This window comes from Puma concolor, chromosome E4 (genome assembly GCF_028749965.1).
Source record: "Puma concolor isolate L17-30 chromosome E4, mPumCon1.1.hap2, whole genome shotgun sequence".
Classification (NCBI taxonomy): domain Eukaryota; kingdom Metazoa; phylum Chordata; class Mammalia; order Carnivora; family Felidae; genus Puma; species Puma concolor.
The window spans coordinates 61144412-61168620 of NC_141683.1; the positions used below are offsets into that span (position 1 = coordinate 61144412).

The window sequence follows — 24209 nt, forward strand, 5'->3', positions numbered from 1 at the left end:
AATGTAAAACCTTTTTTGGGGAAATATTATTCGGGAAAACTGGCATATCTTCTGGTGAACCATTCAACCAGACTGTCTATACAAGCAATTAATAGAAATTAAATTAAGTACTGGTGCCAAACAGCTGCTGAGTACTTAGGAAAAGATAATCCATTCATTTTGATTTACTGCTTCTAGTGAAGTCAGAAAAGCAGACATCACACTTATTATTTTAATAGAATTAGCATAGAGAATTAGGTTAACACATTTTGGAGGACAGAAAAACCAGAAAGGGAATGCTCAGGTAACTATTGGAAGCAGCTATCATCCCTAGGGCTAGGGGAGCCCAGTGAAGAGTTTGGGGGTTATCACAGAACCTAGAAATGCCAGGAGAGCTTTCTGCAGGGCTGTAGAGTCCTCTGTGGAGAGGGTATGGCCTGAGAAAAGAGTACCTGAGCGACTTGAATGGAGGCCCTGTAGAAGTGGCATTGAGGACGCGGAGGAGGAATCCCGCAGAGCCGGATGGAAGAAGGCAGGGAGGAAGACCCCTCGGAGCTGAAATTAGGGAGCTCGGTGGTTCCTGCAGAGCCCGAGCTGAGGAGTTTGGGGAGAGGGGGATTCGCACAGTTGGGATTGGGGAGATGAGACGTGAGGGTCCACACAGCTAAGACTGGGGAGCTTGGAGGAGGGAGTCCTGCCTGGCTGCACTGGTACTTCTATAGGATACAAAGGTGCTGGATTGGGGCCTGTGAAAGAAGTCAGGAGCTGGAACCACCTACCAAGGTGGGGGGAGGAGAAGGGTCTGCGGATGGGGCTCAAGGAAGCAGCACACTTCCATCAGCTGCTCTCCTCTCCTCCTCCGGCCCCTCTCTTCCTTCTTGAGGAAACCAGTCAGGAAGCCCGCTGGCAAAGGAAAAAGGTAGTTCGCTGAGTCCCACCGTTCCAGACCTCAGTATACATGTGCAGTTTGGGGGCTAAGGGACAATAACTAAGTAACAGACATCCCGTTGACTGATCTTCTTATTCAACTTTAATTTATTTATTTACGTTATTCTAAGGGGCTCCTACGTGTTTCTCTTATGGCTCTCAAAGCTACAAATAACTAGAAGAGATTTACAGTTTTTGGAGGACCTGAAGCCACACTGTTCCCTTCTCTTCTCCAGCTAACAATCCTTTATGCTATCTTCCCACTTTGCAAAGCATTGGCTGCTTTGTAGACACTCTCACGGGTGATTATATTCATTTCAAAAACTGAGAGAAGAAAGAATTAGAACAGAGGATGGATGGGCGATTCTGACTGACAGCTTGTGCCATCGGTGCCTGTTTGAGGAGCACACTTCAGTTAATAATACCCCACGTCTTGCTTGGTTATGATAATAGTTGACTTGTCAACTCAGTTATCCCTACGATTTGTGGGTCATTCTCCACACACCTCTGCCACCTGTTTGTGCGACATATGTATGCTCTTTGATTCTGTGTCACAAAGTGTGACTTTGTACATGCGTCTTTTGAAACTCATGGCCCCTGATAAGCCCTATAATTTATTAAGAACATCCGAAATTCTGGTATGGTGTTCTGACTTGGAACTTCACAGAAGTTTCTAATTAATTTTCTAATTAATAAAAGTAAAAACAGGATAATAAGTTAAATAAAAATTGCAATACTACTGTAGGTGCTGTGCACCTCACATACGTTAACCCTTGCACTAAACTGCCTCATGTGATGGCTTCCATTTCCATGTTGCAGATGAGAAAACTAAGGTTAGCAAGATTCAGGAACTTGTCTGAGGTCTCTCAGGTAATGGGTAGTAAAAGAACAGTTAGAATCTACTCCTACTTCTGAAGCCTGAGTTCATGTTCTTGTGTGTTGCTTGTCTGTTTTATAAAAATACTTTCAATTTCTCCATTTACATTACTAGAACATTAAAGGATATCTGGAGACACTGGCTTTCAATCCATAAGTTTGGTAAGAGTCCTAAGTGTAATTTTCCAGAAAATTTCTCTCTTAATCACCGGGAAATGTTAGAGGTGATCAAAACTGTATTGATAAATTGTTTTGAGTTCCTAAAATAGTTTATTTAAAACACTTAAGATGGAATTAGTGCTCTCTCTCCATCTCTCTCTCTTTGTTTTTAACGTTTATTTTTTTGGGGACAGAGAGAGACAGAGCATGAACGGGGGAGGGGCAGAGAGAGAGGGAGACACAGAATCGGAAACAGGCTCCAGGCTCCGAACCATCAGCCCAGAGCCTGATGCGGGGCTCGAACTCACGGACCGCGAGATCGTGACCTGGCTGAAGTCGGACGCTTAACCGACTGCACCACCCAGGCGCCCCAGTCTCTCTCTTTGTTTTTAGATATGGTTAGTAGACTTTAACATCTCCCCAGACTTAAAACCTATAAATTCCCTAATAAGTCATTGATTTCATTCCATTTCTTTCTAATACTTACTGTTCCTTTGAATGAGAGACTAGCTTCTGCATCCTTAAGTATTTTAATAACTCACTCTACATTTCGAATACTTCATAATTTTCTCAGGGTTTCTTCTTACTGTTCTCCTCTCCCACTGCTTATATATTTCTCTTCTTTTTTTATGGTTATTTACATACCTCTTCTTCCTTTCATTCTGTGAATTTAGGAAACTCAAACTGACAAAACACTGGAGCCCCAACACTTTACTTTGCTTTAAATATCTTGTGCTAATTCTATGTTCATAGGCCTAAGCTAGAAAACATTTCTGCTTGGAGATGGTCTGTCTTGAATTTTGGCTTCTTAAGCACTAGAAAAAATTGCTTATATCTTGAAAACGGACACACCTGTTAAGAATTTTACTCCTTGGAGACAGTATGCTTTATCTTTATTTTTAAAATTATACACTACTTCTGTACTACAATGGAGCCCACTAGGAAGACACCATTCCTGTGGCAAAAAACTACGCTAATGGCATCTGTTTCAGTTGATGGATGTTCCTCATTGTAGCTTGACTGCAGGGGACATTTACTAAACTCCTTTATGTCAGTGAACATCTGCCATATCAGTTACCCACTCCAGTTCCAGAATCAGTGCACATCAGAATTGGAAAATTTTGGCAACCATAGTGACAGAACTACTCCTGAGCCTCTCAAGGAGACTGAGATTTCTAGGCCAGTCATAGATGCCTGAAATTATACCTCAAGTCATCTAATAATGGGGGGGGGGGGGCAGCCAGTATGAAGCTGGGCACCTGGCCAGTAATGTCAAGATCATGTATAAGCTTCTATGATAGTCACTTACACCCTCAACAGACATTGTCACCTAGTTCTATGGTTTTACTGCATCCTTAGAAAATGTCAGAGGCTTCGCTTAGAATAAGTTCATATATGCAGTATATTAGAATACATTGTCTAATACACTCAGTTTTATGTAAGTCACTTTTATACTCAAGACACAACGTTTTATTTGTAGTATTCAATGTTAAAGAATTCATTTGAAAAATTCCAAAATATTTGAGCAACTTGCTAATTCTTGACAACATTATGGTTAAAGATGTACATGTTTGAAGATTTCTGGAACCATGTGTCAAATATTATAAGCAGGTTAGTTTGTGGTAAGGGTGCTTTTATTATTTTATTGTAAGTTGCTGCATCTGTCATCTTAAATATGGTTTAAAACTATGAATTAATAACCTTTTACAACCATCTTAGGAAAGTTGCATATTTTTACTTATTTGGAAGAGTAGAGCTTGTAAGTCATCTTTAAAAATCTGCCTGGTAACCATTACCAGCGTGTTGCTGTCACCCTGAAGTGCCAGTCAAACCATCAGCTAAAGAGACACTTGTGTCTGCAGCTGTAGAGCCTTCAGACTCTTAAACTAAAGCCAGATGTATAAGAAAACCAAGTTTTACACTATCTGTGAGCATACTTGACTGTTCTTAACATTCTAAACAAGAAATTGTATTGGAGCCCCCTAGCCCCAGGTCCTTTGGTTAGAAGTCTTAAAAGTCCACGTTAGGTAAACTGGGATGTGTTCTTCTTTGTTGTTGTTTGTTTATAAGTTTTATTTGATATCAATCAAACTTGCAGACAAGTCACACGCTAGTATGTGGAATTCCTGTATATTCTTTCCTTAGACCGTCAGTTGTTTATTTCTTGTCCCATTTGCTTTATCATTCCCTCCCTCCTGTCCCCCACATATAGACGTGTATATATGCATGCTTGTATATACATATGTGGGTGTGCATGGTTTTATTTTTCTGGACCATACACCAGCAAGTAATGCTCCTCTACCTGTCAATATTTTAGTGTATATAACCCAAGAACCTGGGCGTCCTTTTATGTATACACAGTATAATTGTGAAATTCAGGAAGTTTAACATTGATAAATACTGTTGAGGGGCGCCTGGGTGGCGCAGTCGGTTAAGCGTCCGACTTCAGCCAGGTCACGATCTCGCGGTCCGTGAGTTTGAGCCCCGCGTCGGGCTCTGGGCTGATGGCTCGGAGCCTGGAGCCTGTTTCCGATTCTGTGTCTCCCTCTCTCTCTGCCCCTCCCCCGTTCATGCTCTGTCTCTCTCTGTCCCAAAAATAAATAAACGTTGAAAAAAAAAATACTGTTGTGATAATAATCTACAGACCATATTCAGAAGTATTTTCTATAGCTATTTTGCCCAATCCCTAATTCACAAATTTCCTTTAATTTTAATGTCTCCCTAGGCTTCTTTTTTTTCTAATTAAAAAAAATTAAACATTTTTATTTATTTTTGAAAGACAGAGCATGAGTGGGAGAGGGGCAGAGAGAGAGGGAGACACAGAATCTGAAGCAGGCTCCAGGCTCTGAGCTGACAGCACGGAGCCTGATGTGTGGCTCGAACTCACCAACTGTGAGACCATGACCTGAGCCAAAGTCAGATGCCTAACACACTGAGCCACTCAGGTGCCCCTACTTAGACTTCTATAATTTAGTGCAGTTCCTTTGTCTTTCTTGACCTTACCATATTTAAAGATTGCTTATTTTGTAGATGTCTCCTCCATTGGCTTTGTCTGCAGAAGTGATATGTGCCATTTCTGCAGGCCCATGATGTTAGCTTATCTCATTACTGCTAATGATGATGGGTCACTTTGGCCATTCCTGTCATTGTGTTTAGGTGGCATCTACCGGTTCCTCCTATGAAGTTATTTGAGTTTTTTTCTTCCTTTTTGGTTTTCACGTTGTTTGTTTGTTTGTTTTAATTTTTTTTTAACGTTTATTTACTTTTGAGACAGAGAGAGACAGAGCATGAACGGGGGAGGGGCAGAGAGAGAGGGAGACACAGAATCGGAAACAGGCTCCAGGCTCCGAGCCGTCAGCCCAGAGCCCGACGCGGGGCTCGAACTCACGGACCGCGAGATCGTGACCTGAGCTGCAGTCAGACGCTTAACCGACTGAGCCACCCAGGCGCCCCACGTTGTTTGTTTTTTAATAATTACTAAATTATTTGTGAGGTGACTCTTTGAGAGTATGTAAATATCTTCTCAGCAGACTTTCATCCATGAATGCTAGTGTCTGTTAGGGTTTCCGGCCTCATTATTTCAATATTTATGAGTTAAAGCTTGCCATTCTTGTGTATACATATCTTTCAGCCAAATTTTGGTATATCTTTAATTCCATTTTAAGTAACTTGCTCTTTAACATTTTATGAGAGATTTATCAGTATGAACTGAGGAGAGGTTATAGGAGAACTTGGTACGCTTGTTCCTGTAGAGTCTCAGTGTTATCTTCAGAATTCCTGAACATTTCTATAATTTGCTTCATTTTTCTATGACAAGTTCTGAGCAAGTAGTAATGTTCATTCTCAGAAATCAAAAATTGTCCCTATGAAATATGATATGATTTGGAAAAGAGAATAGCTAGAAATAGTCAAGTTTATTTTTCTTTAGTAGAAAGTAGTCTTCAGTAATGTCATTATGTCATCATTTATCATTAATATATTCCAAAAGAAGTTTGATTTTAAAAGGTTATGCTTGATTTATGATTGGATTTATTTATGGAGCTTTATTGTTGAATATTAAAATTCTGTAAGACGTTTCCTTTGGTGAGTTTGCTGGTGGTTCAGGAATTCAGAAGAGGCACAGTGATCTGGTAATAAACAGATCATTCTTCACTACATAGATACCTTTTCACTTTTTTTCTCATACTATAAGTAACACATGATCTGTTTTAATGGAAGAAGTGTATGAAGGTCTTGTGTATTTAATCATTAAAGGAAAAACTCTGGAAAATGTATTTTTATTTTATTTTTTTTATTTTATTTTTTTACAAGGGAAGCCATTTTACTTTATTTTATTATTTTAAATTTTATTACTTTATTTATTTTGACACGTTTAATATTTATTGTACTTTTTTAAATATGAAATTTATTGTCAAATTGGTTTCCATACAACACCCAGTGCTCATCCCAACAGGTGCCCTCCTCAATTTCAACATCCTTTAACAAATGTTTTTTACTATTTGGATTTAACTGTAATGCAGATTTTCCAGGAACTCTATTGTGTTTTTAATAATGTTTTTAAATGACTCTTCAAGTCTGTAAGATTATAGCACTTTTTTTTTAAGTTTACATAGTCACATACCAATTTTGAAGATGATAAGCCAGGATATATTATGTTATATATATATATATATATATATATATATATATATATATATATAATACATATGTTATACCATGATGCCGTACAGTTAAAAGAATGAGATCCAGTCTTATAAAGATATTTCCTTATTCTTTGTCACACTGAACATATTCATATATGTTATTGAATATATTAGATGTACATAAGATACCTATAAACTCTAGAACTTGACATTTTATTTTTATAGTTATCCAAAAGTCTCTTCCTTCTTAATATGAATAAGTAAAGTACCAACCACCCACAAATAATTGTATAGGTTGTGTATCACAATAAAGAACTTTGGAACTTTGGATTTGGGTTTTTGTACACTTTGCATAAGACTTGTGGTGTTACAAATGAGCCACCGGTGGAGGCTTAATATCCAGGTTAAGGAAAGTCATGATTATCAACATAGTTAAAAGTGCTTTTTTCACCAAGTTTTTAGTGCTTCCTCAGTATTTCAGACACTAGGCACACAGAGTTGAATAAGATAGTCCTTGACTTCAGTGAATTTAAAATAAAAGTAAATCAGAGACAAAGATGTATAACCAAATAAATGCAATGAAATAATATCATTAATAGCTATGGTTTTTGAAAGCGTCTCAACAGCTCAGTGCTTAGCACTCAAGTTCAGTATCTTCATCATCCCTATTTCTAGTTGAGGCAGTTGAGGCTCAGATAATTTAAGGAGCCAGGTGAAGATCAAATAGCTACGAGGAGAACTACACTTGAATCCAGATCTCTTATCCAAAGTTTTGCTTTTATCTTCTATCATTCACACATATATAGAGAAAGGAGATACAAAGTTCAGGGGAGATGATCCTCTTCTCTTGGGGTGATAGTTGAAATTTGGGATGGATAAGGAGAGGTTCAACAATTGGTTCTGAGAGTTAAGAGTATATGTGGAGAAATTTGAAGAGATATGATGCTTTAAAAATTACAAAAAAGTTCATTGTTCCAGGAGGGTCTGATTCATTTATCCATTCATTCCCCAGAGAATTGTTGGATGTGTATTGCCTTCTAGGGAATGTTAATGAGTAAATGCAGGATGGTAGAAGATGAGGGTCCTCCTCTGTCCTCAAAGACAGTGGAGATTTTCTGTTACTCACTAAAGACAGACTATCTATGATGGACTTCTTTTAACTGATTTTTTAACTATATAAGTAATTATGTGAATATATCTGGAGTATTTTAAAGCAAGCTCCAGATATATCATTCCACAGGGAGTATACTGTACAGAGAGATTTCTGTGCAATATCTGGCTGAAAATTCTAATAATTAGAATAAATCTGCAGGGAAAAAGCTGCCTGGTAGGGAAATGAATGGATATCACTGGAAACACTGAGATACTTGACAAGCATTTATCATGGCTGCCTGGAAGGAGGACTGGAAATGAGATAGGGTTGCCTGTAAACGACCCTATGGAGCTTCTAGATCTAAAATTCTACTTAGTTCTTACTGTGTACAAGAAAATCTATAGGTGAAAGGGAAAAGAGAAGAAATAGAAAAATAGGTTTTGCTTACATTTATATTCATAATATTAAGTTCATATGAATGTGCCAAGGGCACTTATAAAATTAAGTGGAAATTAAAATATAACTTTCACCTTCTTTTTTAAATATATTTTAAGTATTTTATGTATTTCTTATCTGTTGTATATTCTGTTGTTTTAAAGTTACTAAGTAAAAATGAAGACCTAGAGAAATTTTGGCATATTTTAGAAGGCTTTGCTATGGTCAGTCTTTGATTTAACTCTGCTTTCCTAACTAGGGAAATTGTCACCCGATCCATCAGATTAACTTCTGCGAGTTCCTAGTGTTGGGGTATTTGTATAATTCCCTGGACCTCTACACATAGTATAGTATCATGAAGAAAAAGACAGTTATTGCTTTCATCTTCTAGTAAAAAAAAATGGCAAATGAAACAATTGTGACATTAATAGTAAAAATATAATCTTTCTTGCCTCAGACTTTGAACTTTTGAAAATCAGACCAAGTTTAAGACTGGATCCTTTTCTCATTTTGGCCTAATCTATTAGACCCTAGGCTATCAGTATTATACTTTTCTTGTTGGAATTGAAAAACAATTAGTTAAAGACTATATAGGGGCGCCTGGGTGGCGCAGTCGGTTAAGCGTCCGACTTCAGCCAGGTCACGATCTCGCGGTCCGTGAGTTCGAGCCCCGCGTCGGGCTCTGGGCTGATGGCTCGGAGCCTGGAGCCTGTTTCCGATTCTGTGTCTCCCTCTCTCTCTGCCCCTCCCCCGTTCATGCTCTGTCTCTCTCTGTCCCAAAAATAAATAAACGTAGAAAAAAAAAATTAAAAAAAAAAAAAAAAAAGACTATACAGTATAGTGGAAGTCAAGCCATCTGAGGACAGGGGTGTTTGTCCTGGCATTTTCCTGTCAGTCAATGTCTGTGTCATGTGTGAGTAGGTTGATTAGCAATTGCAGATTGATGAAGACCATTCAGAACATCTCTTCGTGTCATTTTGCCAGAAATAATTCAGTGCCTGATAGGAAAGGCTGATAAATTTCTACTTCATACCTTTGAAATAATGCAACTTGTTACTTTTAGAGAATACTTGAAATTATGACATTATGTCTTTATTATGCATGTAGAGACACACAAAATTTCTGGCTTCATGGGGCTGTCATGAGTGATACATTCCAAAGGAAGCTGACTGCATATGTCTTCTCCTTAGACTCATCCCCTTTACTACATTTCTGACAGGTAGCCCACGATTTTCTGAAGAGTAAAGAGTGCCAGTGATGAAGTGCTCATCACCTCAGACAGCTGGTTACTTCACTGAGATTTCCCTAAACATTAGCCACCCTTTTACTTGGAACCAGAATCTCTCTCTCCCCTTCCCTCAACTTCTGCTGATTTAGCTTCCTTCTTCCTTAGAATCAACATAGAAGTTTATACCCTTTTGTTCCTGAGACCATACTTTAAAAGCAGCTATGATAATTTTCTTAGGTTTCTCCAAGCTAAGGCTCACTCAGTGAATGAGTGAACTAGAATTTAAACCCTGTCTCCCATCTGCTAGATTCCAACATCTGGACTACCGTTTCTGCAACAGGAGCTATTTATCCAGCCATTAACCCATCCAACTATGATTTGTTGCTTGTATCAGGCACTAGGAATACAAATGAGAATTAGATTTCCTATCTTTAAGATTCCCATCTTTAAGATTTCCTATCTTTAGACCGCTTAGCTTGGTCTAGTGGAGCACAAGAGATGTGATTACAAATAACATGAATATGGAATGGTAGCTGATATTGAGCCCTACCTTCTCAACATATGAACTGTGAAAATTTGGACAGTCTCTTTGTATTTCATTTCTCTGACATAAAGCAAGCGTATCACTCTTCTGTTTGAAAGGGCTTCTTGAGGATTGAATGGGAGAACAAATGTAAAGTGTGGCACATAAAAAGTATTCAGTAAGTAACAGCTTCAATTCTGTCTGCACGAGGTGCTGTGGGGTCACAGAGGATAGACACCCAGTTCTTCCTGGAGGTGGGACAGTGAGTGGAGGAGAGCAGGGGATGTAGTGAACTGAGGAAAGTGGCAAGAGGAAATACTTTTCAGGGGCAGCTACATCAAGGTTAAGTCATGAAGTAATATTGGGAATAGGTGAGATGAATGAGATAAGAGGATAAAGGGGGTAAAGGAGAAAAGCATTCTAACTAGAGTAACCAACTTGAGCAAGGGTATGGAGATGAGAATTTGCACTGAGTCTGCAAAAGATATCAGGAGTAGAGGTGGATTAGGAGAAAGCTGGGCAAGTTGCTCTACTTCATATTGTAGGGTGTTAAATCATTCCTTTACTCAAGATGTAATTATGAAGTTAGAGGTCATTGAACAGTTTCAGGTAATTGGTCAGGTTTCTTCTGGATGATTTATTTTATTTTATTTTTTTGTTTATTGCGGAAGTATAGTTGATATGCAATGTTATATTAGTTTCCAGTGAACAGCATAGTGATTTAACAATTCTATACATTACTCAGTGCTCACCACAGAAATGTAGTTACCATCTGTCACCACACAATGTTATGACAATATTAGTGACTATATTTCCAATGCTATTCACTATATCCCTTTGCCTTACTTATTTTATGACTGGAAGATTGTACCTCTTAATCCCCTTCACCTATCACCCCACCCACCTTTCCTCTGGTAACCATCTGTTCTCTGTATTTAAGAGTCTTTTTGTTGTTGTTCATTTTTTTTTAATTCCATGTGTAAGTAAAATCATATGGTATTTGTCTTCGTATTCTTTCACTTAGCATAATACCATCTAGGCCAACCCATGTTTTCACAAATGGCAAGATTTCATTCTTTTGATGGCTGAGTCATATTCCACTGCCTCTTCTTTATCCATTCTTCTTAAGCTATGAGAAGGAGCATGGATCTGTAAAAGATTGGTGGTGGGAAGCCCAGTTAAGAGGCTTTCAAGTAGCTCAGTGAAGAATGATGAAGGCTTTTGTACCAGCATAAAGCAGGAATGGAGAGGATAGGCAGACATAAGAAGTATCTAGGAGGTAAACAAATAGAATGTGGAGACAAGGAGAGTGAGTCAAGGATAACTCTCCTGCTTTGGTATGAGTTATTTAGGTCAGATGGTGGTACCACCAACAGGAGAATAAAATAAGGGAGGTAGCAAGTCTAGAGAAGGCTGTGATGAGTTCTATTTGAAAATACTGATATGTGTGGAAGCTTAATGTACAAATCTGAAGGTACAAGATACTGGGCTGGAGATGTAGATTGGACAGGCACGAGCTTACAAGAGCCTGCTCCCACAGAGAGTGAGGAGTCCTGGGGAAGGTGGGCAGAGAGAACCCAGCGTATGTCTAACTGGTCTTAAATTCTACTAGATATAATTGTCTTTTATGCTTGAGGGGGAGAAATGGGGCTAACAATATACCCCCCCTGTATTCTGCTTAGATAAACTAATAACCTGGAGGGGAAAGGAAACAATGTTTTAATAAGAGAAAAATACTTTAAAGAGTGAAATTTCAAAGTCTCCCTGAGAAATTTATTGGCAATCTTACCTTAAGAATTGTAGTGAGAAGTATGTTTTCCTGATTCAGATATGTGTATGTCCTAGGTTTTGTCTTTCAAATATGTGCTTTTTGATTTTGAATTTATTCTATCACCAAAATGGCAGGAATTTCTTCAGAAAATGTCTTAGAAGTAAATCTTAATTAACCCTTGTGGGATCTGTAGCCTACTAAGGCATTTATGATGGCATGGGCATACAAAGAAAAGAAACTCTTGAGTCAGATCAGGATTTCATTTATGGACCTGCTGCTTATTACCTGTGGGCCTTTCAACAAATAAGTGCCATCTTTGAGCCTAACTTTCCTCAGCTACAAAATGGGGTAAATTCCACTTCTATTAATTTATTTTTTTTTATTTTTTTTTCAACGTTTATTTATTTTTGGGACAGAGAGAGACAGAGCATGAACGGGGGAGGGGCAGAGAGAGAGGGAGACACAGAATCGGAAACAGGCTCCAGGCTCCGAGCCATCAGCCCAGAGCCTGACGCGGGGCTCGAACTCACGGACCGCAAGATCGTGACCTGAGCTGAAGTTGGACGCTTAACCGACTGCGCCACCCAGGCGCCCCCACTTTTATTAATTTATTCTAGAGATTAAATTAAATGGTAGGTAATAAGTATCTGCCACGTAATAGATGCTCTTTATTATTGATTTCCATGCTAACATGAGCACCAAAATTGCTGTCATTTTTCAGAAATATGGATTTCAGTTTGGGAGAAACTTGTATTAGAAGTCAGTTGATAATATTGAGCATGGTGGCAAATACTGACATACTGCTTTATGGTCTGCCAGACACTATTTGAACCCTTTATATCTGTTAACTGATTTGGTCCCCATGACAGCCCTGAGAGAGAGAGGCCAGTGCTATCACCATTCTACAAACGAGATTGAGGCTTGGAGCTTAAAGGAGCTTCCTACGTTTGCACCGTTTGGCAGTGACCAAACTTGGATTCTTAAGAACCTCTTTGTACAACAACCCAAAGTGAAGCTGAGATCATAGGCTTCTTATGTCAGTATTTGGATGTTTCCAAAATATGTGTAGAACATATATCAATGAGTGGGGTTATCAGAGGTTTTTAACATCAGCTAATATGTTTTAAAAGTTGATGGAGCACCTGGGTGGATCACTTGGTTAAGAGTCTGACTCTCGATTTCAGCTCAGGTCATGGTTTCTTGGTTGTGAGGTCGAGCCCCGTGTCAGACTCTGTCCTGGGCATGGGACCTGCTTAAGATTTTCTCCCTTTACTACTTGTGCTCTCTCTCTGTCTCTCTCTCTAAAAAAAAAAAAAAAAAAAAAAAAAAAAAATATATATATATATATATATATATATATATATATATATATATATATATATATATTACTGTTCCATCAACACTGTGACATTCTAAACAATGTCTCTCTCTAATTTCAGCCTGTGAAGTTGAGGCGGGGAAAGTATACCAGGTATCCTCAAAAGAGCACATCCAGCCTTTCAAAGAAAACATGGAACAATTTATTATTCAAGGTAAATTCTAAAGACACATGTTGCATTTCCCTCCTTTTTCAGCAGAAAGGTAGGTAGATGGCATTTAAAAAAAATATGCATTGGTTTAAAGGGGATTATTTTGACATCACAGAAAAACAAATTATGTTTAATCATGAGTCACACAGCTCTGACAGATTAGTAATTTGGTAAACATACTATTATGGATAATGCTCATTATTTTTGTTTTTTAATGACAGTAAATATCCGATGTTAAAATAGTAACTATTTATCAAGATAATAAAATTTTATGCCCTTTGTGATAGAAAATGAGATATTCTTCTAAGTTTTAACTATGCTTGTGACTTCAGCTCAACTTTGTATTTATTTAGTTTTTGAAAATACTGAAAAAAACCCAAAGTATATTGATGTTTTCCAGATCTTCAAAACATTATATTCTACTTTTATAGGATATATAAATACCTCTAGATATTTAACACCTTTTTCCCAGAAAGCTTAAAATATAATAAATATTATCTTTTGACTCTTCCTGTGACATAAACAAGGACAGAAAATTTCAGAAGATATTAAAGAAACAAAAAAAAAATTAAGAAAAAACTATTTAAAAAGTCTTACCATTTTAAATTATTGGAATTTACAATTATAGCAAAGCATTTGCTACTCAAAACATTTCTGCTTTGGAATGTGAAGATCAGATTTGTGTCATGCCATGCTCTGGGAAAGTTCTTACTGTCAGGAATTCTCCTAGAGGCTGACATGGCTTGAGACTGAGGCTAAGTACCACTCTGAAGACTGGCTCCATCCTCTGTTTATTAGGCTATAGTGTTTGTAGGTTGTTGAAGTGTCATTAATGATGATTTACAATGAATGAGTCACATTGGAATTGGATTAAATGTTAAACACAGCTTTTATTTTTTAGATGGGAAAGTACTATTTAATCACTCAAGATCATCATGAAGATTGAAACAGAACTTTGGTCAGATTCATAAATCAAAGTGATTGTCATTTCTAAATTCTCAGGTCCTCATGTCTTAGGGTGGAAAATCTCAATAATTCCTAAATAGTCCTTGGGACAAAATCAGAGTCCTGTAGTTACATATTAGAGGACGTTGTAAGCTCAGTACTTTCTTAATGATGAATAAAAATGAGTCTTCTTTTCTTCATTAGGCGGGGTATTTAGATCAAGAACATGTCATTTGGGAGAAATATAAGGGTAAAGGATGAGGTATTCTTTTTGCTTATATGAAGAAATGAGTCCTGAATTCATTAACTCAGTAAAGAAAGAATGAGTCTTTCTTCATGGCTCTTCTTCCATCTACTTTCAGTTACCTTTTAATTTCATCTCTGGTCCTGTTCAAATGCTGTATGATTACTTGTCATTGAAAAAATTTTTGAGTACCTCCATCCACCTAGACATTTAATAGCAATAAATAAGAAAATGTATATGTCTTAGTAGATCTTACATTATACATTATCCAGAAGATAGTTAATGACAATAGCAAATTCTTTGGAACATCTTGTGTAGATCAAATATGTCAAAACGCGGGAGAAAAAAGTTCAGCTTTAAACATGAGTGCCTAAGAGACTCCAAAAAACTGAGAACAAACTGAGGGTTTATGGGGGGTGGGAGGGAGGGGTGGGTGGGTGATGGGTATTGAGGGCACCTGTTGGGATGACCACTGGGTGTTGTATGGAAACCAATTTGACAATAAATTTCATAATAAAAAATAAAAATAAAAAGAGTAAACATGAGTGCCTGTTAGCCTATATTCAATGACATATAATGAAAACAATGGATTCAAAATGTTTCCCTTAAGATAATTTTTTTAGAATGTAGCTATTTTTTTGTCCCATATTCCCTCTTGTTATCATGACAAAATTCTGTAATTAAGCTTATACACTGAAAAATGCATTGCACCTTGGTATAAAAATATATGCCAAACATTTGCTTATAATTAGGCTGTCCTCAATAATAAAATAGTTTTCTTACATTTACCTCTGTGCTCATATTAACTTACATAGGTTTTTTAATCTTTTTATATATCCTATCAAAGTCTTTTTTTTTTTAATCCTGTCAAGGTCTTTTTATTAAAAAATTTTTTTTTTTAATGTTTATTTATTTTTGAGACAGAGAGAGACAGAGCATGAACGGGGGAGGGTCAGAGAGAGAGGGAGACACAGAACCTGAAGCAGGCTCCAGGCTCTGAGCTGTCAGCACAGAGCCCGACGCGGGGCTCGAACTCACAGACCGTGAGATCATGACCTGAGCCGAAGTCGGACGCCCAACCGACTGAGCCACCCAGGCGCCCCTGTCAAGGTCTTTTTAAATGTGCCACATTTCAAAGCCTAAAATCTCTCTCCGAAAAGTTCAAGAGACTATGCCCAATACTGGTCAAACATTTTTATTGCATTAGCTCCCACAACGTAATAGAAACATCTCTTATCCTCATAATTCAGCTATTGTGTGGTCTACTGAACACACACTAACAGTCTTTGGATTTTAACTAGCCCTATGTTCCACTGATTCACCCTCTTTGTTACTCCCTATCTTCCTAATTTTTCTCAAGCCAATATTTTATGGACTCTGCTTAAACACCTCTTCTTTGGGAATGTCCTCACCCCTGCTTTAAAAGAGGCAGATTTAAAGAATTGAGTCCTGCCTCTGCAAGGCATTCATTGTTTGTAATGGTGCCAGCAAAGTACCATATTTTAGAGAGTTGACGCTCTCAATTAATAATGTTAGCACTAATTAAATAATGTTCTCAAATAATGTTCTGAACTCCACCCAACATTATATTGTTTGTAATACTTACTGCTTTCTGCAGTTGTATTTTGTATTTGTCCCTCAACAAAGTAAGCTCCATTAAGAAAGCAGTCTTGTTTGGCTTCTTGCTATTCCTATATCTAGAACAGTCCCTACCTGTTGTACCCACTGTCTTGCTCACCTGACAAAACCCAACAACCCTCATCAAGCCCATCTCTTTTCAGTCTCCATATTTGCACTAGAGTAGCTCAACTTTTTGTTTTTGTTTTTGTTTTTGTTTGAGGGTGGGAGGGTACTTACAACAGCACCAACTGATATCATCTAAAATCATGACCGCAGACCTGCTGTTGGAACTCATTTCTGTTGAGCACTTCTATAAGATTTTCCTTGCAAACTTCGTTTTCTCAGTTTCTGAGTTTTGCTCCTCTGTTCTCTCAAGCCTCCACAGTCTTTCTGTTTTGCTTCCTCATGACTCTGATGATAACCTCATCTTATCCTGTGGTGAGAAAACAGATGCTTTTATACAGAAGCTCCCACACCTTCCCACCACCACATCTACAAACCTGGCTGAGGAACTTGGGCTTCATCCTGAATCCTTGGGGAGCAGAGGTTTAAAGACTTAAAAAAGTTTATACTGGCAGAATCTGGGAAGGACTCAAGGCAGACAGACCAGACTTTAAGAAGGAAATTGCTTGTAAAATTGTTATGGCAAATTGTTAGAGAAATGAGGCCCTGTTCTAAGGACATAATAATGGTCCTGAAGAGAGGACATATTTAAGGGATAACAATAGCATAGATGAGAAATTACTTGGTGACCAAATAAATATGGAGTGATGCATAGGGTCCAGATTTCAGGTTTGTGTGGTGGGGAGTGGTGGTGTTAATCAGGATAGAGAATAGAAATATAGGAAAAGCTTTGGATGGATAGCATGGCCTAAGTGGGCACACAGGTGAATGTTCCCATCAAGCTGGTGGATATCTACCTTGGACATGGCAGAGAGCACAGATGGAGGATTGGACATCATAAACAGGGTGATTATTTGGTGGATGTGATCACCTAGAAAGATAAAAAAATAGACTCAGGGATAGAATTCTTTAGGAGGGTGCATTTATAGGATGGACAGAGGAAGCCCCAGCAGTTAGTGGTGAGTTAGGTAGAAAGAAAATGAAGAGAGGCTGTTGTGATGGAAGCCAGAGTTAGGAAGAGTTTCAGAAAGGAGGGAGTGATGGAACATTTTTCTTGGATCGGCGTAGATGAAACCAGTTTTCTGAGCTTTTAACATTCAAGAGAAGTGAGGAAGTAGAAGGACACAACTCTGCAACAATTTTTAAAGTTATGTTGGATACTGTAACTGGCATAAGTGTTAGACAACTGTTTAATCAAAGTTACTGAAATTTAGCTTATCTTTAATTTATGTCAACATATGTGATGATTTTATTTTCTGGATGTATTATGAAGAAAACTAATTAGTAATCACCAGACACTTATCTAGCATTTATCTGTAGTTTTTGTTTAATTTTCTTTTGTGCCTCTTCTTTTTTAAGTAGCAGAAAGCAAGAGGAAAGAAAGAAGAGATAACTAAGATCACTAGGGAAGCTCATGCTAAGCTAATATTTCTCTCAGCACTCAGTACACTTCTTCCTTTTTATTTTTCTTCTTTCTGTTTGAATCCAAGTTGTGTTGTGGACTGAGTGTGCATATGAAAACCATATGCATAGATATAGAGGATTGCCTTTATAGGTATCTGTACATGGGGAGGTTGCTGGGAAAGAAATAGGAGCCTAGTTCTATGTTGTTGGCCTTCACAGCCTTTTTACTTATTTGGCACATTTTGATAAATGTTAATTTTCAAACCCAAGCTCAACTGTTTTTATGGGGGGTGAATGGCAAATTAAAGGTCATTTCTCTCCATGCTATTATATGAAGTAAAGTCCTTATTTTGATTTTATAAATCAGAAATGGCTGATGAGATTTTTATTAGCCTAACTCTCCATACCTCCACCCCCTCTCTTCCCAAACATTTCTTCCTTAAATGAAGAAATGTGTTTTATAAGTGGAATTGTAAGTTGAGGCTGAAATGAAGGAATAGAACGAAGGTGAAGGTGCATAAATTTGTAATTACATATATTTACAAGGGTGTTGAAGCTTCTACTCTCAATATACAGTCTTTAGTTTTGGTAATTCTATGATTGAGAATGAAGAAATGGTGAAAGCAGTTGCATTAACTGTCCCAAAGACTGGGAAGTCTGCCAGAAGTATCTTCTACTGGAAATGGTACCCATGGTGCCCTATAAGCAGCGTTCCATATTCAGGGCGAGTATGTTTGGTGGTGTTTTTATTTCTTTTTCCAAAAATATACTGAGAATTTTTTTTAGTGATGATAAAAGTGTAAAATATATCTAATGTCCGAAGTCTTTCATTGACCATTTACAATTGAAAAACAAACTATTGTCTTTTAAGCACACAATGTTACTTATTATTCATATAATAATAGTAATATTAAGCATTAATACCAATTTTGTTGTGCTAAAGAACTAACTGAAGCCCTTTTATTCTCTATGTGATTTAGTTTCATGATTCTTTAGGACAGTCTGAGAAGCCACTATTATCCCCATTTTCTGATCAGAAAACAAAGGCTCAGAGGACTCAGTACTTGACTAAAGTCACACAACAGATGGCAAAGTCATGTTAGAACCAATACCTTCCATAAGAAGCTTTAGCTATATTTTATTTTAATTTAAAAATTATTAAAAACATCATTAGGGGTTCCAAGAGGTAGTGGATAAATGAGTTGTGTAATGTCAGGTGGTGGAAACCATATGCAGAAGAAATCCTATGTAGGATATGCAGTTAAACTCAAAAGTCACAGTATCAGAACTGGAAAGTGAGAATACTTCTGCATTCATGCAATATGCATGCAGTGCTTTGTACCAGATAGACAAAGCTCCTTCCCCTGTTGATCAATGATTATTCCTTGTACCCCTCCTGTCACTCTTAACATGGAAGAAGCATGAATTTGAAATGATTCTCTGTAAAGGAGAATAGTCTATATCACCTCTTCTTTCTGAGGGTTAGATTTCCACCAGCCGCAGTCATCCATTCTGTTGCTGTGGAGGAGAAATGATCAAAGAGCCGCTGAGGAGTGGTGGGAATTGATTCCATATGAGATTTGCTAACAACTGCCTCCTGCGTATTTCTAGTTGGATGCTCCCACTGATGCCTCATCTAAACATCTCCATATTGTGTTCCATGTTGTATCCTCTGCACTCAGTACATAGCAGACTTCAAATAAATGTTTATTTCATACATGAATGAATAAAGGGATGACTTTCTCAATTCAGTCAAGTTCCTCAGGTCCTCTGCCCCTCCCGTATTCCCTGTCATTGTCATGGGACTTTGGCTTCATTGTTCATTTTTTAGTGAATAAGTAGAAGAAGCAATTTGTAATATTGCATGTATGTATTATAAAATGTAGGTATATAATGAAATGTCAGTCTTCTTACTATTACTTTCCTCTATTTTAACCAATGTTGTGTTTCATTTCTGTCCTTTCAGAGGTAATTTGTACATACATATGTGTATGTATGTACATAAATAAGCACATAAACTTGTATATTATATATAATTAGTGGTTACAACCTCTACATGTTGCTTTTGTCCCTTGCTTATTCATTTTTATTATAAAATATTTTATACTTATGTATATTTTATACTTATTTTATATATAATAAACATATATACATGCATACGTATAAATTATAATTTTGTATGTGTTTTATATTCATTTTTATATAACACAAAAATAAATTTTATTATTATTTTCTATTAAGTATGTTCTATAAAGTTGCCATCAACACTGAATTAATTAACACTGAACCATTGCTCCTAAAAGCAAATACAAGGTTCAGTTGCATCAAGGCTCTGGTTACATTGGTCTCGTTTTCATCAATCAGTCAATATACAACCTTGTTTGTGTGTGTTCATGTTTTTTTTTTTTTTAATGGGCTTTATTTTTAATAAGTTTATGTGTTTTCATGTTTGAAGACACCTTACTTAATATACATTGTTGAGTCATTAATACTGAACCAACAGCCAGCAGCACCATGAATTGTGCCTGAACCAAGCGTATCTAACACAAGTACTTTCTCTAAGGGATATCACAGCCTCTTTGTGCTTAGGGGCGAGCAGTAGACAGCACCGCAGCACTATATTTGATGGCCATTTAAAAAAGATAAATTGCCTCCAAAAAAACCCCACAAAAATGCAAAAAAAAGTGTCATGATAGACTAAGAAAAGGACACATATTTGTAATATGAGAGCTGAAATAAGCCAGAGCCTGGCCTTGTTCCACCTTTGCTGGGAATGTATGTGTCAGGTGACTCAAACTGTTCACTGTTATGCATATGTCCTTAGATAACTATCGAAGTACTACAAATGTTGATTTAGGAATTAAAATCAATTTTAGTGAGCAGGCAAATTCACAAATACAGAATTCATGAATAATAAGGATCAACTGTGTATGTGGAAGGCATTTATGTGTTATATACATATGACACAAATAAGAATATGATTTTATGAATATGTATGTATATATTATAACCTAAATGAGTCTAAAGAATTATAATGGAATGATTAGCCAGGTATACCCCCTCAAGGAATGTAACATGATGAATACGTTCAGCTCTTCTGTTTGTCCTCCCTCAATCTTACATGCCTCTGTTCTCTTCAGCCATGACCACCATGTTGAATTTTCCATTATCATTTGCACACTTTCTATTTATACTTTTGCGAAGAATACAAATTGTAACTAATTTATTATTTAGTTGTGCAAACTTATGAACTGTATAAGTGGAATTGGAAGCATTTTCTTCTATAACTTATTTTATTCTCCACTGAACACCGTTCTTGAGATCGTCCATGCTTATGCATATGGCTATATTTCATTAACATTGACTCCATTGTAGGACTACTATATTTCTCCTATTCTTTCCCTTTTTTAGCCAGTACAGAAAATGCTTATACGATTATCTATTTTCCAGACTCATGGTGTATGCAAATACCCTTTTTTTATGGTACAGACCCAAGGGAACAAAGATTCGCTTGGTCATTGGGAAATGAATCTTCAGTCTAGATAAAGCTAAATTGTTTTAAAATGTGATTAGTTCCAATCTACACTCCTATTGGCAGAGTTCTGGTATCAAATCCTGTGAGCACGTGGTCCTTACATTGGAAAAGTCTATTATTTAAAGTGATACCGCATTGTGGTTTTAATTTGTATTTTATTTTTTATGAGGAGTTAGTATATTTTCATGTTGCTTCTTCTATGAAATGCATTTTGAGTCTTTTGGCTGTTTTTCTGTAAATTATTTCTCTGTCTCTTACTTATTGAATTATTAGTGATTCTTTATATTTTTAGGATATTAAAGTGTTGCAAACTTTGGAGCTTCTCTTTTCACTTTTCTTTACTGACTTGATAAACAGAAGGTCTTTATTTCTATGTCCTGATATTTCTCAACCTGTTCCTTGATGAAATATGATTTTTGCCTTAAGAAATCTTTCCATGTTACAAGTTTATAGAAAGACTGTTTTAGATTGTCCTATAAAAATGTTGTAGTTTTACTTTGAAATTTCACCCTTAATATATCTGATTTTTATGTATGTATAGAATTGATTTTTATGTGTGGCCTTTAAAAGTCAAATTTAATTTTTTACATAGATAATATTATGTTGTTTTAGTCATTTAGTACCATGTAATGAATATACCTTCCCCTCTTTTCTAAAATACAGTACCATTGTATCATGTACAAGTTTTCCATATATATATATATATACATATATATATTCCACATATATATATATACACACATACATATATATATTTATATTCCATATATATTTTCCCATATATATATATATATATATATATATATATATGTGTGTGTGTGTGTGTGTGTGTATTGTTTTCCTGGGTTTTCTCTATATGATTGCATTAACCTATTTCCAATATTATTCTTCATAACAAAACCTGTTACTATCTTATTTACTGTAGCTTCCTAATACTACTTAAAATGTGGTCACATTAAATTCCCATTTTCTTTAGGAGACTTATGCCTCTTCTTGTTAATTTATTCAATATAATTTTGGAATCAAGTTGTCAAGTTCCACCAAAAAAATCTATTAGGATTTTGACATGATTACATAGGCTATACATCAGTTTCGGGAGAACTGACATCTTACTATATTGAATCTATGAACACGATAAAGACTGGCGTCTATTTATGCCTCCTTTAAAGTTGGTATAAAAATTTCTATAATTTTCCTTAAGGTCTTTACATAGGTTTTTTTTAATATTCCTATTAAAAAATTTTAGTATATTCCTAAAGACCTTATTTTTTACTATAATACATTTTGTGAATCACATTTATTATTATTATCTGAGGATAAATAAAATTCAAATAACTACTGTATAAAGCTGTCACATCCTAGAAACTTGCTAAACTCAATAATTAGTAATTTGTGAATTTTACAATTTTTTCATAGAGATCACTGCAAATAACCATCATTTTATTTCTTAGTTTCTTTTTTCTGACTGTGTTCACTGGCTTGTCCCTTCAGTGTTATATGGACAGAAAGCATGGAAATGTCCTATTACAAAGACATATGGTTAGAGGAATGGAGAGACTGACTTTGTAAATACATTACCACCAACTGATTGATGGTTTTCTTTTCATTCAACATTTCCTCTCTACTACCTTGCAAATTGTATTTTGTGCCTTCATTCTTTTAATATATACCTTGGATATTTCAACAGGGTTCTTTAACAAAATCTAAGATTTAAAATAATACAGTCCCTAGAGTTAAACTCTAACCTCACCCATTTATACTTACATGCCATTCTTTTCCAATGTTTTTGTATCATCTTATGTTTTTTATAACCAATACCATTTTCTTTGCTCGCCATACCCTCATGCTTCCTTCTAAACCTTCCTTCTGATTTTTCTTCTCTTTGAAGTATACTCTTTGAAAGTTCCTTTGTGGGGGAAGAGCACCTGAGTGACTCAGTTGGTAGTGTGTCCAACTCTTGGATTCACCTCAGATCATGATCTCATGGTTTGTGGGTTCAGAACCCATGTCAGGCTCTGTGCTGACAGTGTAGAGCCTGCTTGAGATGCTCCGTCTCCCTCTCTCTCTGGCTCTCTCCTGCTTGCTTGCTCACTCTCTCTAAAAATAAATAAACTTAAAAAAATTTTTTTAAGTTACTTTGGTATGAGACTGGGTTGTAGACTCTTTTCTGGTCTGTGTAGAAGTGTACATCACACTTACTTTGGAGAGACATGTCCGCTAATCATAAAAAATCTGGGCTGAAAATAAATTCCTCTCAGGAGTCTGGGTGCCTTAGACTCTTCCCTAAACGGGTTGGCAACTCTGCTTTGGTCCAATTTTTGTGTCTTTGTTTCTTTTAAATTTTTTTTTTTCAACGTTTTTATTTATTTTTGGGACAGAGAGAGACAGAGCATGAACAGGGGAGGGGCAGAGAGAGAGGGAGACACAGAATCGGAAACAGGCTCCAGGCTCCGAGCCATCAGCCCAGAGCCTGACGCGGGGCTCGAACTCACGGACCGCGAGATCGTGACCTGGCTGAAGTCGGACGCTTAACCGACTGCGCCACCCAGGCGCCCCTGTGTCTTTGTTTCTAATCTAACTTTTCTCTCAGGCTCTTATATGTTTCCTATTTCTCTTTATGTTTGTTTTGGTTAATCATCAAGGGACACTACCAACCAAGAACTATTTTAAAATAAATTTTTGCCGTGCATTTTAGAATCACATATTGTGGATTGAGACTCAATGCAGAGTGATTGCCCATTTGGGATTATGGATTCTTATGTGAGAGGGCTTTCCCTCCCATCTGGAGCCAAAGAGAGATGGACATCTTTACTTCATTGTCTACTTTAGTGATGTGTAATGCTTTTCAGTTTCCTCCTCACTGAGGGAGTGTCTCTTTAGACTCCTTGAAGAATTCTAGTCCTGTTCAATATTTCCCTGTATGGCCTTTCAAACTACAGCTCTAAGTTGCTGGGTTTAGCAAAAGTTGATGTTCCTAATGCAGGGGCTGTTTATACCCCTTTGGAACCTTGCTCCTGTTTGTTTTTATGGCCTCAGAGAATTTTCCTTATTTTCTAGCCAATTCAGCCATGCATTCAAGTTTAGTTTCATTGGGTATCTTTGTGCTTTGTTGTGCAACTTTGTGGTATCTGGTCCTTAGTATGGTTGAAAATAGAGGTCTATCTTGAATTTTTTC

At 36.8% G+C, this 24209-nt stretch overlaps 1 protein-coding gene across 1 annotated transcript in view; it reads left to right on the forward strand.

The window, feature by feature from the left end:
- FMN2 (formin 2) overlaps positions 1–24209 on the forward strand; it is a 399417-nt gene that overhangs the window by 275909 nt on the left and 99299 nt on the right. The window contains exon 14 of the mRNA XM_086694490.1: positions 13074–13166. Within this exon, the coding sequence (XP_086550616.1) occupies positions 13074–13166 (93 nt within the window). The remainder of the gene's footprint in view (positions 1–13073; positions 13167–24209) is intronic.